Here is a 14830-nt window from a genome sequence, read left to right as displayed (position 1 = left end):
TGCTTTTGGCTCTATCAGAGCCAAAAGCACTCCCACTGACATCACTAGTGATGTCAGTGGGGCCGGCCCCAGATGGTAGGCGTTCCCATGGGAACGCCTCTGTCTGGGCAGCCACGCCCACCAAAGGGGGCGTGCTGTCAATCACCATCGACAGCTCGCCCCCTTTGGGGCAAGACCCATAACGACGGCTTGGCCGCCTCCGTCGTGCGCATGCACACTTGGGCAACATCGACCCGCTTGCGAGCGGGTTTGAATCAGGCCCAGAGGCCCTAGAAGACACATTTCCCTCTCGGGAACAGCTGTCCTACATCTGTCATATTAGGGATGCAGCCTCCTATTTAGGAGAAGCGGCTTTGGATACTGGTCTCCTAGCTTCCAAGGCATCTACTACTTCCGTGTTAGCCCGCCGTATCATTTGGTTTTGCTCATGGAAGGCAGACTCTGACTCTAAAAAGGCTTTGGCGTCTCTGTCTTACTCTGGGGAGATCCTGTTTCACCCAGAATTGTGACTACCTTGGCAGCTTCTAAGACGGCGTTCTTGCCCTCTGCATCTACTGCGAAGCCTCGGATGTCATCCTTTCGGTGCTAAAGGTCAGTCCTTTCCACTTCTGTCTGCATCCACAAAGGCCTCCAAGCCTAGGACCAAACAGGCCTGGGCTACTAGACGTCCATCTACCTGAGGACAAGGCTTCAGCCTGTTGGGGTGGGCCTCCCCCTGGGGGATCTCATGGGGGGAGGCCGACTTCTTCAGTTTGCCCAGTTCTGGCGTCATACCACCACAGACGCCTGGGTACAAGAAGTAGTCTCCCACAGGTACGCCCTCTCATTCCTGAGGTGGCCCCCCCAGCAGTTCTTTAGCACAGGACCTCCATCAGACCCAAGCAAAGCCCTGCTCCTCCAGAAGGCCATTCAGTCCTTGCTGCCCTTGGGGGTAATAATTCCGGTCCCGTCATCACAGCGAGAGACTGGTAATTACTGTACCCTTTTCTTGTTTCAGAATCCCAACGGGTCTCATCGGCCTATCCTCAAACTCAGGTCTCTGAACAAGTTTAGCAGGGTGCCCAGGTTTCGTATGGAAACCCTGCGCTCTATTATCTTGGCTATGGAGTCTGAGGACTTTGTGGTGTCTCTGGACATTCAGGACGCTTACTTACATGTACCTATAGCGCCCTCTCATCAGTGATATCTCTGGTTTGCTGTCCTACAGCAACATTGCCAATTTGATGCACTGCCTTTTGGGATTTCTACAGCTCCACGGTTCTTTACCAAGATCATGGCAGTTATGGCAACCTATCTTCGTCCTCAGTGAATCAGACTGCTCCCATACTTGGAGATTCTTCACCGCCATCTACAGGTAACCATTGCCTTTCTACAAACGCACGGCTGGCTCAGGATATTCTTCAGGGCAGGCAAGTACATTCCACCTACCTCAACCACCAGGGAGGAACTCTAAGTCGGTCAACAATGGCAGAAGTGTCCTGCATTCTCACATGGGCAGAACACCATCTCCCAGCCATCTCCGCAGTGTTCATCCCGGGGATTCTCAATTGGGAAGCGGATTTCCTCAGCCGTCAGGACAGGGACCCCGATGCAGCCTTCGTGGACGCATTGTCAATGAAGTGGACCTTCCATTTGGCGTACCTCTTCCCTCCAGTCTCCCTTCTTCCTCGGGTTCTTCGGAAGTTGAAGCAAAAGGGGGCATGGTACTGTTGGTAGCTCCAGCTTGGCCCAGACACCATTGGTACTCCGATCTTCAATGTCTCTACATAGACGCTCCTATCCAACTTTCTCAACGACCAGACCTGTTGTCTCAAGGTCCCTGTGTATATCTGGACCTGGCACGCCTGTCTTGGCTCTTGAGACAGCCCTCCTAAGGTCTAAAGGGTTTTCTAGCTCTGTGGTCCAGACCCATGCTCAGAGCGCGTAAACCGGCCTCTGTCCGGATTTATCACCGGGTGTGGAATACATATCCAGTGGTGTTCTACCAGAAACTATGAACCTCAAGTTTTTAGGGTTTCTAGAATCATTGCCTTTCTACAAGCTGGACTGGATCTCGGATGCCGCCTGGCCTCTCTGAAAGTGCATGTCTCTGCTCTGTCTATCTGGTTCCAGTGCAGAATTTCTCCTATGCCGGAGTGTTCATGCCTTCCTGCAGGGTGTTCTTTGTATACATCCTCCCTTTGTACCTCCTGTGGCTCTGTGGGATTTATCAGTGGTTCTCCACGCACTTCAGAAACCTCCATTTTGAATCCCTGGATTCCGTAGACGTCAAATGGCTCACTGAAAAGACTATTTTTCTACTGGCTATAGCGTGTGCCCGTAGGGTATCTGATTTAGGGGCGCTCTCCTGTCGCTCCCCATTTCTAATCTTTCATCAGGACAGGGCTGTTCTTGCAATGCACCCTGGCTTCCTTCCCAAGGTGGTCTCTCTCGTTTCCACCTTTAATGAGGAAATTATAGTTCTGGCCTTTGTCACCAGACCTCTCGACAGCTGTGGCCTCCTTCGATGTGGTCCGTGCTCTGAAGATCTATGTGGACCATACTGGTTCCATTAGGAAAGCTGATTCCCTCTTTGTCCTATATGGATTCCACAAGAAGGGGTGGCCAGCTAACAAACAGACTCTGGCCAGATGGCTTTGCATGACTATTTCACAGGCTTACACGCAGGCTGGCCTTCCTGTGCCAGCTACATTATCTGCTCATTCTACTCACTTTGTGTGTCCCTCGTGACCAGCCCACTGTGGTGCATCTGCCGAACAACTATGCAAGGCTGCCACGTGGTTTTTGTCTACACCTTTCGTAGGTTCTATGCCTTTGATACATTTGCCTCTCAGGATTCTTCCTTCGGGCGTAGGTCTCAGCTCAGGAGCATCCCCGCCCTTGAACAACTACTTTTTGATATCCCCATTGTCTCCCTGTGGAGCCCTATGGACCCTGAAAAAGAAAAGGAGAGTTATGGTAAAACTTACCCTTATTAACGTTCTTCGAAGTCTATAGAGTCCACAGGGCTCATTCTACTCGCTTTGCGGGTCCCTCGTGGGTAGCCCGCCATGGTGCATCTGCCGAACAACTATGCAAGACGGCCACCTGGTTTTTGTCCACACCTTTCTTAGGTTCTATGCCTTTGATACATTTGCCTCTCAGGATGCTTCCTTTGGACGTCGGGTTCTCCTCTCAACTAGGGAGCGTCCCCGTCCTTGAACAGCAGCTTTGGGACATCCCCATTGTCTCCCTGTAGAGCCCTATGGACCCTGAAGTAGAATAGGAGAGTTATGGTAAAACTTACCCTTATTAACTTTCTGCACCCGCCCTGAACCACCTGGCTTCTATGGGTTTCTTCTCGTGGTCACTTGTTTCCTTCTCTGTGTGAGAGTGCGATTCTTCAGTGTACCAGGCTTCCTTCTCTTCTATCCTGCTCCTGCCTTGGGCTTGTTAACAAAATGGAGTGGCCTTCAGGCTGTGGGAAGGGGGGAAGGACCGGAGCATCCTGGGACAGAAAAAAGCTGTGCTGTTGGTGTCTGGTCCTCCAATTACCACCTACACCCCCTATTGTCTCCCTATGGACTTCGAAGAAAGAGAGTAAACAAGGGTAAGTTTTACCATAACTCTCCTTTATTTACTCATATCATAATCCAGTCAACCATGACGCAAATATAACATAAAATATTATACCTAAAGATGAACTGCTTATAATTGTCCAAAATAGTTATTTTGTTCAGCATTTCTGAACGATCATCAATTATACCCAGCATGTGCCAGTAGTAGCCAACACATTATATTAAACAGTGCTCAACACGCACCAATAATGGTCATGAAGTTTATGCAACCCAACTCCACATTAATACATGAGGGAGAAGGGGTATCCGTGCACATAATGTACGCTGATACCACTAAACCCCCATATTGCCTGGTGGTGCATCTCCCTCAGGGCATGCTTTTTCGACTGCTTAAAGCACTGGTTACTGGCAAATATTTATGCAGCCTTGAATCTATTATATAAGTAGTTTCTTAGCAATGAGAAATGAAAACCTAGGCAGCAATAATAATATTATTCTATGACTAAACTATATATATCAGTTATATATATGTCTTCACAGGTAGATGTCTATATACATGTGCAGTGACAGCAGAAAGGCAAATACATAAAACATTTTGGTCAATGTTAATAATCATTTGATGAATATCCAAGCTTCCTGTCTCTAGTTGTAACCTTGTCACACAATCAGTGACCATATAAATGAATGAACCAGTGTAGCAAAGAGCGGAAACTACGTACAGATGCTGCACTTTATACCATTGATAGGCCTCACAATGCATACATTTCACCATTCTTCCATTCTCTTTTGTGCAAATGTAGGCATGTATTGTAGTTGCTATTGTTTATGGATGTAATCATTAGTGCATTCAGAGCATCCACATTCAATGTGCCCACAAGGTGCCATCTTTTCACATTTAGGGGCCTATTTATCATTAAATATTTGTGGCATATTCCCCGAAAACTCTTGTTTTCATGGGATATCCAGAAATATTAAGTATCACTGCAATGTATGAAGGAGAGACATTAGCAGATATATATGCTGCGGTTCCTCCATTTCCAACAGCAGCCGCTAGGTTTCTATAGGGGATGCAATGCTGTCAAATTTACCAAACTCCAGATTGCGAAGCATTCTTCAGTTTAGGCAAAGGTGGCATTAGCTGCAGTAACCTATAACCTACACTTAGCAAAATTTATCTGGCGAGGGTTCCTCCACAATGGCCGCTGCACATACTTGGGTAGTAGGCCATGAATGCGCAGGAGTCCTGATAGAGGAGTGAAGGAACCGCTGATGCTGTCACTTCACTCCAAAGAAATCACAGGTTTGGACTCATGTTGGAGCCCCTGTCCCTGCATGTGCTAATACATACAGTCAGGTGCATAAATATTGGTACATTCTCAGAATTTTCATATCTTGGCCTCTATTCACCACCACAATGGCTTTGAAATGAAACAAACAAGATGTGCTTTAACTGCAGACTTTCAGATTTAATTTGAGGGTAATTACATCCAAATCTGGTGAACGGTGTAGGAATTACAACGGTTTCTATTAGGGGTGAGCGGGTTCGGTTTTACTCGGATCTTTTTATTGTCTATCGCCGAACACGTGTTTTGGATAGCAAATGAAATCGAGCCGAAATTGCGGTAAAGTGGCGATAAGAACCGAGTAAAACCGAACCCGCTCACCCCTAGTTTCTATATGTGCCTCACACTTTTTAAGGGGTCAAAAGTAATGGGACAAACTAAACAATCCTAAATCTAACTTTCACTTTTTAATACTTTGTTGCAAATCCTTTGCAGGCAATTGCAGCATGAAGTCTGGAATGACATCACAAGACGCTGGGTTTCATCCCTGGTGATGCTCTGCCATGCCTCTACTGCAAATGTCTTCAGTTCCTGCTTGTTCTTGGTGCATTTTCCCTTCAGTTTTGTCTTCATCAAGTGAAATGCATGCTCAATTGGATTCAGGTCAGGGGATTGACTTGGCCATTGCATAACATTCCACTTTTTAGCCTTAAAAAACTCTTTGGTTGCTTTTGCAGTATGCTTCGGGTCATTGTCCATCTGCACTGTGAAGCGCCGTCCAATGAGTTCTGAAGCATTTGACTGAATATGAGCATATAATATTGCCCGAAACACTTCAGAATTCATTCTGCTGCTTTTGTCAGCAGGCACATCATCATTAAATACAAGGGAACCAGTTCCATTGGCAGCCATACATGCCCACGCCATGACACTACCACCACCATGCTTCACTGATGAGGTGGTATGTTTTGGATCATGAGCAGTTCCTTTCCTTCTCCATACTCTTCTCTTCCAATCACTCTGGTACAAGTTGATGTTTTGTCTCATCTGTCCATAGGATGTTGTTCCAGAACTGTAATGGCTTTTTTAGATGTTGTTTGGCAAACTCTAATCTGCTCTTCCTGTTTTTGTGGCTCACCAATGGTTTACATCTTGTGGTGAACCCTCTATATTCACTCTTGTGAAGTCTTCTCTTGATTGTTGACTTTGACACATATACACCTACCTCCTGGAGAGTGTTCTTGATTTAGCCAACTGTTGTGAAGCGGTTTTTCTTCACCAGGGAAATAATTCTTCTGTCATCCACCACAGTTGTTTTCCGTGGTCTTCCGGGTCTTTTGGTGGTGTTGAGCTCTCCGGTGCGTTCTTTCTTTTTAAGAATGTTCCAAACTGTTTATTTGGCCACACCTAATGTTTTTGCCATCTCTGATGGGTTTGTTATGATTTTTCAGCAACTGATTCCAAATGCAAATGTCACACCTAGAATCAACTCCAGACCTTTTACCTGCTTAATTTATAATGAAATAACGAGGGAATAGCCCACACCTGTCCATGAAATAGCTTTTGAGTTGATATGGGCAGCACAGACGGTGTAATGGTAGCATTACTGCCTCACACCACTGAGGTTGTGGGTTAAATTCCCACCACGGCCCTAACTGTGTGGAGTTTGTATATTCTCCCTGTGCTTGCGTGGGTTTTCTTCGGGTACTCCGGTTTCCTACCACACTCCAAAAATATACTGGTAGGTTAATTGACTCCCAACAAAAATTAACCCTAGTGTGTATGTGCATGTGATAGGGAACATACATTGTAAGCTCCACTGGGACAGGGACTGATGTGAATGGACAAATATTCTCTGTAAAGCGCTGCAGAATATGTGTGCGCTATATAAATAACTGGTAATAATAATAATAGTCCCATTACTTTTGGTGCCTTAAAAAGTGGAAGAAGAAACTGTTGTAATTCCTACACCGTTCACCTGATTTGGATGTAATTACCCTCAAATTAAATCTGAAAGTCTGCAGTTAAAGCACATTTTGTTTGTTTAATTTCAAAGCCATTGTGGTGGTGAATAGAGGCCAAAATATGAAAATTTTGTCAATGTCCCAATATTTATGCACCTGACTATACATTTGGCAGTATTCTAAAATACTGCAAAGCAATTTTGTGCGCTAATTTCTCGATCACATTTAGTGTGATTATTGATAAATGAGACCCAAAATACTGGACCCAGTATAATTTACAGTAATAAGAGGTACTGTATATACTTTCCACTATTGTCATTTATTTATATACATATGTGGTGTGCAGATCTATATAAAAACAGTACAATTATCCTATTATTTTGCTCCTGTTTAATACCTTTTTTTTTAATGTTTTATACTATAGGAAACTCAGTAATATGGCATTTTTGGATATGAATCCATTTCCACTACGTCAGATCCGCAATCGCCGTGCATACCACCTGGAGAAAGTCAGGCTGGAGTTGTCCGAGCTGGATGCTATCCGTGCAGACTTTATAAGAGAGCGAGAGACCAACTCAGACAGGAGAGACCTCATCAGTGATGACGACGAGGACAGTTAAGGAGAAAGGTGTGCGATCTGGGGGACTGCACACAGACTATATCCTCTTGCAGTGTCCTGCGTAGACTGCAGAAATAACGCTGGGCGTATTTCTAAACTAAGAACACCTGTTCATGGTCAAAATCAGAGACATTTGCAAGAGCCAGGTGTTTAAACTCTTTTGAGGGAGATTGCAGAGAGGGTTAACTGCTACCTATGGTAAAGGATTAGGAGTGAATACTGTCCCTGGATGTTGAGGTAATTTCCATGGAGAAATAAACATTCTCCCTGCTGTAAGAATGGCATGTTATTTTAGACATCCAGAGATAACATAAGTGTCCAACGTTTTTTTTGGGAAAATGTTTTAAAATTGATAAATCAAAGCACTTGGACATAATAATCATATAGTGGTATTCTTCGCTATCATTCCATTGCTTTTTTTTTATTTTTATTATTATTATTGTAGTATTTTTACAATCTTTTTGTTACTATAATAAGTATTTTTGTATGTTACATTCTGCTCATTTTGATATTTTCTTTGACATTCTATATTGTTCAGTTACCTTGAATTCTGTAAACACATTTAAATGAAGCCGTATTATAAGGACATGTCTGTAAGGGTATATTTCTGCCCATGGGTACACACTGTATCATTTTTAACGTAACATGAACTCACGATTTGTCCTTGCCAGGAAAACCTCTGATATTCATTTACACACTATACAACTGTCTCTTCCAGTATTATTATTTATCTTGCAGCAAGGCTGGGGAACCCTGTAAAATGGGATTGTAGGTTGGGGCTGGAGCTGGCACTTATATTTAACTGTAGCTTTAAAATGTAAGCTCCTCCCCCCTGCAATCCCACAAATCTAGTGTTTAAGTGCCTGAAGGGGCACGCCTTAGAAGGGCTGCTCTGCAGCTCTTTGTTGTAGCCCTTTTAGAGGGTGCCGACTGCTGGTGCGATCTCATTTTGCTAGGCTTTGCGGTCGGCGGCTCCCCTACCACACATGCAGGAGGAGAGCGGAAGCTACAGGCTGCCCAGATCAGCCGGGCTTGACCAGAGTTTACCCTTAAAATGGGAAGTACTCTGGGTCCCGGGAGATTGGAGGGGGCGGAGCTTCAATCGCTGCTTTCCCCCTCCTACAGTCAGTGAGTACAACAGAAGTTGCATAAGCCAATTCTTCCCCGGCATGAGTTCGGTTCCCAGGGGCGGTTTTGGTCTAGTGCAGGGGTCAGGGAACTTTTTTACCTTTTACCCCAAAATATATTTAGATACGCCGACGTTACCCCCTTGATTTGAAAGGAAGGAAATCATATAGTAGTGCCCCCATATAATGCCCCTGTAGTAATGTCCCCATATAATGCCCCTGTAGTGCCGCTTGTACAAAAAAAAAAAAAACTTCCCTTAAACCCCGCTCCTGCATCCGCTGCCGTCCTGTCCGCCCGGCTGCTCCTCGGAACTATGACGTCTCTCCCATAGTGCGCATGGGGAGAGGCAGAAGCTGGCGTTCAGAAGAGAACTCCAGCCTCCGGTTAACGCGGCGCTGCAGGGAAGGAGCCGGGCGCCTGCTGGTAATAACATCTCAGCGGGCGTCTGGCTTAGAGCCTCCCTACGGCACAGCCGGGCATGCATATGAATCATTCTATATTATAGAATGATTCATATGCATGCCTGGCTGTACGTCCATTACCCCCAAGAATTAAATTTTTACCCCTTGTGGGGTAATTTACCCCTGTTCCCTGACCACTGGTCTAGTGCCACTTACTATTTGGAAGCCAAGTCTCCAAAGTAGCCTATCGCCTAACAGGGTCTCTCTTCTCTCTCTCTCTCTCCTCTTCTCTCTCTCTCGTTGTGGGACAGTTGCTTCAGTTCAGAGACCGTTGTGTGGAGACTTCAGACACCTGGATGATGCTAGGCATCATTCGTGAGAATCGCATCTTGGACCACAGAGATCCGCCACCAATGCAGTGAATACAGGGGCATTGTGCCATGTTATCATTCCCCCCTCTTGGCTGGCGTTTTTGCTCCAGTTCTGCCACAGGACCGGACACTGGGGTTCTACTCCATCATCTTCATTGTTTGAATGCCGAACAGCTCATTCCGGCTGATCTGGAATCTTTGTGCCTCGACATGGGTGGGGAGCTCAGTTCGAATGGACTGTCTCCAATCAGGGGTCCACAGCATGGAGGCCAACGATTGCTCAGTAACGTCTGGGACGCTTATCTTCAGGTTCCTCTTTGGACAGGTCATCCTTCCTTCCTCTGTTTGCAATAGCAGCTATTCCCTATCTATTCCAGGCTCTACCGTTCAGTATCAGGCTCTACCGTTCAGTATGCATCAACATAAGGTCAGTAATAGCAAACTTATTGCGAATAGTAAATATCACAATCAGGCCCTCTTGGGAATGTTCTGCTTATGTAGGTAAATTCAGCTTCATAGTTGAGAAACTTCCTAGATCACATGTTTCGTATACTTCCAGATCCTGACGTTCGCAAAGGTCTACTTGGTTGAATGTGCCTTCGGTTTGTAGGAGGCATGGTTCCGTGTTTAGCGTTTCCAAACTGCCTTTTCTCGTCTTCCATGAACATAGTAAAGCTATGTACAGTTTTTATGTTCCAACTGACACTTTTACTTCCACCAGGATATTCTATTTCCGGTTCCTCGTGCTTCGGCGACTTCCTGGGACTGGGATGATCTGGCTCTGCTAGTTGGGCTGAGCTCTGCAGATTTCCTTGGACACGTCTTACTTGGGATGCCACACTGTTCTCTGCAGGTTCTTTATGACGCGCATGAAGATGGTTTGCCGGCTACTCAGCAGACCCTTGCTCGTTGGATCAGCTTGGTCATTACTCATGCCTCTTCTGAGGCGGGGCGACTGCCAATAGACCGGGGGTCAGGGCCTTCCGCTAGGGCGACAGTGATCTTATGGGCAGCGCAACACGAGAGCAGCACAGGTCCGTTTATGGCTACCTGGTCCCCTCTCCCCGCACATATGCTCATTTTTACGTTTCAGGTCTATTTTTTGCCTCTGGCGCCACCCACTTTGGGCATACAGTTCTCCTGTCAGGCAGGCTGAGCGTTCCATCATCTGAGGGCGGCTTTTGTCCCATTGTCCAGTGTTCCCCAGCCTTGCTGCAAGAGAAAATTTTGAATTTTGGTCAACTTGCCATTGAATCCTTTTCTCTTAAGCAGACTGGGGAACACTGCCATCCCTCCCTCGCGCTCAGTCGTGCGAGGTTTTTGGTTCTTGACCGTTCTTTTCCCTACTTTTTTGTTTGGTTGTTCTAACAGTTTCACAGGGTTCCTTCTACTCCTCTTCAGACTCTTTTTAAAGAAGTACTGGAAATGTGGGATTTCATGGGGGAGGAGCTTACTTTTTAAAGCTACAGTTTAAGTGTCAGCTCCAGCCCAAACCTACAATCCCATTGTCCAGTGTTCCCCAGCCTGCTTAAGAAAAAAGGATTCAATTGACCAAAAATCCTATTTTATCTGTCCTAGTGATTTGTATGAGAAAATCACGTCTTTGTATAAGCTGCACAGCATGTGTACACTGCAAAATGTTTACAATAGCATGACCAGGTTTATCGCATCTTATGAGCATCCAAGAAGATGCGATCAGACTGATTTATCTGAGATAAATGTAGATTGTTTGTATACATTATGCAGTTCTCTGTCAGTTCATAAAATTCTCAGATCTGAAAGATAATTGCACAGGGTGTACCCAACTTAAAGCTGGGTACACACTATACGATATGTCTGCCAATATGGGGGTTTGGGACGACATATCGGGCATGCCAATCAGAAGATATCTTGAACGACACCATGCTCCTGGATGTGGCCACTGAACAATATATTGTGCAGTTTCACAATATATCGTTTAGTGTGTGTATAAGCGACCTATTGTTCCGTCCGTTGTGCCGTTGGCCGCCCTAGTCCAGCGGTGGCCAACTTTTGGCTCTCGAGCTGCATTCGGCTCTTTCTGATGCGGCCCCCAGAGCTGGGCAGACCTCAGCCAGCAGATTCCCTTTCTCAGTGGGCTGCTCTGACTGACTTCTGCGCCACCTCCGGGGCAGTCTGCCACCACCCTCGTCTCACCACACACTAGTGCTGGCTCTTATACTGTGGTGCTCGCACCAGCACTGAGCCACGCCGCTGCAGGGACCGTCCACAGCTTGATTCGTTTGAACAGTTAGGGCTGGCGTTTTCACTCTGCCATACTCCCGATCTTGGCGCGGCCTCTCCACTGGGCTCTCACCAATTCTCCACTAGACAAGGGCTTCAAGGGTTTGGCACTCCTGGAGTGGGAGGGAGGGTAGCTGGATTGGAGTGGCCCAGGGAGGGAGGGGGGGGGGGGGCTGGAGTGGCTTATAAGGGGCTGCTGGAGTGATACATGAGTGCTGGGTTTGCCACCAGCGTGACTAAGAATGGGGGTGTGACGCACACTCATGCTCTGACAAACATCATACCAGGGGTGTGGCCTAGCTGGCACAAGACCACGCTCCTTTTTTGAGCGCGATGACTGCGCGCATGATCTCGGCTCTTTGACATGGCTGCAGATTTTTTGGGGCTCTTTGCCTCTGACTAGTTGGTCACTCCTGGTCTAGAGTGTACCCAGCTTACGGCCGGGTACCCACTTGTGTTTTATTAAAAACATCAGTTAAACCGCATCTCGCATACATTTAACATGGTTGTTTTACTAGCAATTCAGAGGTCATTGGATGCCTCTCCTTTGACCTCACTGCATTGAACTTGTGTTAAACATAATGACACTGGCAACCACATGACTTCCAAACGTAAGTGATACTGCAAGTATGTATGAAGCCATAACAGTAAAAAATGAGGATCTATGCTCTAACCCATAAGAAAGTTACTTAGATGGCCGATGGCGTCACGATGGTGATTTGATGGTGTCTTCGGACGTAGCAGAGGATCACAGAGGCCGGCAATGGGTGTCTTTTTACACAACGCCTCCTGCGGCTTTTGCATGTTTTCACACAACTGCTGCGCACAAAGAGGCAGCCTCCGTGCCAGTAGCCTCCATCTCTGTATCAGGTTCTATGTTCGGAAAACCCACCCGAATTCAGTCCAGTTCTGCAGTAACGTGGGCAGGGCTGCGATAATGTGATTCACTGTGAATGGAGTCATTGTGGCCCCACCTCCTGCAACAATATGCCACAAATTAACATTTTCCAGAGGGAACCGGGCAGTGATGATACAATTCACTTCTCCACACCTTCCCCTCTCAGTTGTCCTTGGAACTTATGCCTCCAGGATCTCCCACAAATTAACCCTCCAGGATATTCAGATGGGAGTCCCACAAAGTTGCCAACTATGCCCTAGATACACTTCCAAAAAGAATCTGGGCTTCATTCAGAGGCAGCCGTACGGTCTACGACCGCACGGCCGCCTCGATGTTTGTCCAGTGCGCATGCGCACGAGGGAGCCGGCTCCTTCGTGCGCATGCGTGAGACCCGCTACGACCGACAGCGCCGGTCGTAGCGGGTCTCTTTCCAAAGGGGGCGAGCTGTCGATGTTGATCACTAGTGATGTCAGTGGAGAGCTTCCGGCTCCGACAGAGCCAGAAGCTCTCCGGGGCTTACGACAAGTGAGACTCTACCCTAGGGTCTCGTCGTAATCACCCTAGCGGTCGTTAGAGCTGTGGGTGTAAACCCACAGCCTAACGACCGAAACAGAGGCGGCCGGTGAGGATGCAAGCAGCCGCCCAGTTTCTGAGCGACCACTTGCATCCTCCGACCGCCTCTGAATGAGGGCCTCTGTCTCTTAACAGTGTGTGTCTATTAGGGTGAACGTGTCTTTATTATATACCCAGACGTTGTTTGTTTAGCAGCTACAATAATGGGAGGGGAACACTGTAAATTAGGTAGCTGGCTATTTTTTTTTTTTTTTTAACACCTCTATCATTCTTACAGTCTTAAGTAGGTGACATTTCCTAGTCAGGCTTTTAAAATGGAAAGCAATCCGATTGAGGTTTGTAATACTCTGCCATTACCACTTCATTTTCTTTGTATGTTACATAATAAATGATGTAAGAACAACAATTTCTGATGTCTCATTTGATAAACCTACACAAAGCCATGATAACCCAAAGATATTGCGATTTGTATACAATAAAACATTTTTTATTACATTTCACTTGATAGAATATGTGCAGCTGGCTGAAATGAGGTTATAATCTTATATCTAACAATCATAGAAACAATGTTATGTTTATTTAAAATGTTATTTCTTCGGGGTCCATGGGGTCCACAGTCATTACGTTGGGTATGAATCCCGGTCACCAAACAGTTAACACAAACGAGCTCTCTGCTCCCAGGATGCATCGGGTCCCTCCTCATATACCCCACCCCCTGCCTCAGGTAGCCAGTTGTTCCTGTTTGGTGTGTACACCACATAGACAGTGGGACTGCAGGAGCAGTCCTGCAGACGAGTAACAAAAAAGTTTTACTCTCTATCTCAGCGGGTGGTCTGAGCTGTCCTGGAAGCAGCCTCGCGCCTGATTGGAGGCGCACCGGCCACGCGCTGCAACTACCTCCTACAGCGCCGCACCGCTAGCCTTGGCAGGTCCATGGCTATGGCTTCGGCAGGGGCTCTCATGCCCTGGTCCGCACCCGGATCAAGGGGATGGCAGGTAAGCAGGTGGTTGCGGCGGCCGCTGACGCCGGGACCACGTGACGGTCCGACCTCCGGCAGTGAGACTGGCCGGAGGCACGCTGCAGTCAGGAGGCATACGGCTTGTTGTCCTACACTAGACCGCTGGGATATGATGTTCCTGACCAGCCGGGGCTTGTGGCGTCGCGGCCAGGTCAGTTTACCTGGCAGGTCCAAGCAGCATAGGGGAGGTACGCTTTCCCGGCGGCCCCTCCCCCAATCCACATGCTAGTTCAGTACTCTGGCGCAGTGATTGTGAGTTGCTCCTCCCAGCCTCCATGTAAGGCAGCCAGCGTGTATGTCAGTTGCTCTCTGATCGCTGCTGCTGCAGGACGCTAGGCAGTCTCCCTGTAAACCTTTCCTACTGCTGGTTCAAGTTTTATAGGGCTCTATCCTACATAAGCCTAGGCTAATTGTTGGTAGTGAGAGCTTATATGTATATGACTCATAAAAATGTTTATGCATGACATGTGATTGTTGTCTATGGATACTGTTTCTTCTGTAAAAGAACTGTAATTCCTGTGTACTGTCACTGTCTCCCCTTCCCTTGCTACGGGTGTGTGGGTTGAGAGTAGAAAGCAGAACATATACACTCAGAACCATTGGCATAGTGTTATGTTTAAGGAGTCTGAGGGTCAGGTGGCGGGAGCCCCGTTGCTGATATCCTGTATAGCCTGCAAGGCAGGTTTGTCCCCACAGGACTTTCTACAAAATGGGCTTTGTGGGAACTGTTTCAGACAGCCACCACACCAATTAAG

General features: G+C 47.0%; 1 protein-coding gene across 1 annotated transcript in view; it reads left to right on the top strand.

Annotated features, from left to right (window-relative positions):
* Positions 1–11724, top strand: part of TBC1D2B (TBC1 domain family member 2B) — a 104317-nt gene extending 92593 nt beyond the window's left edge. Inside the window, exon 13 of the mRNA XM_088446649.1 lies at positions 7229–11724. Coding sequence (XP_088302775.1) covers positions 7229–7424 — 196 coding nt within the window. The 3' untranslated portion in view covers positions 7425–11724. The remainder of the gene's footprint in view (positions 1–7228) is intronic.
* The last annotated feature ends 3106 nt before the right edge of the window (positions 11725–14830 follow it).

The sequence above is a fragment of the Taudactylus pleione genome, unplaced genomic scaffold (genome assembly GCF_031769625.1).
Source record: "Taudactylus pleione unplaced genomic scaffold, aTauple2 ptg000019l, whole genome shotgun sequence".
Lineage (NCBI taxonomy): Eukaryota > Metazoa > Chordata > Amphibia > Anura > Myobatrachidae > Taudactylus > Taudactylus pleione.
Note: the sequence above shows the minus strand (reverse complement) of the source record. Positions and strands in the feature narration are given on the sequence as shown.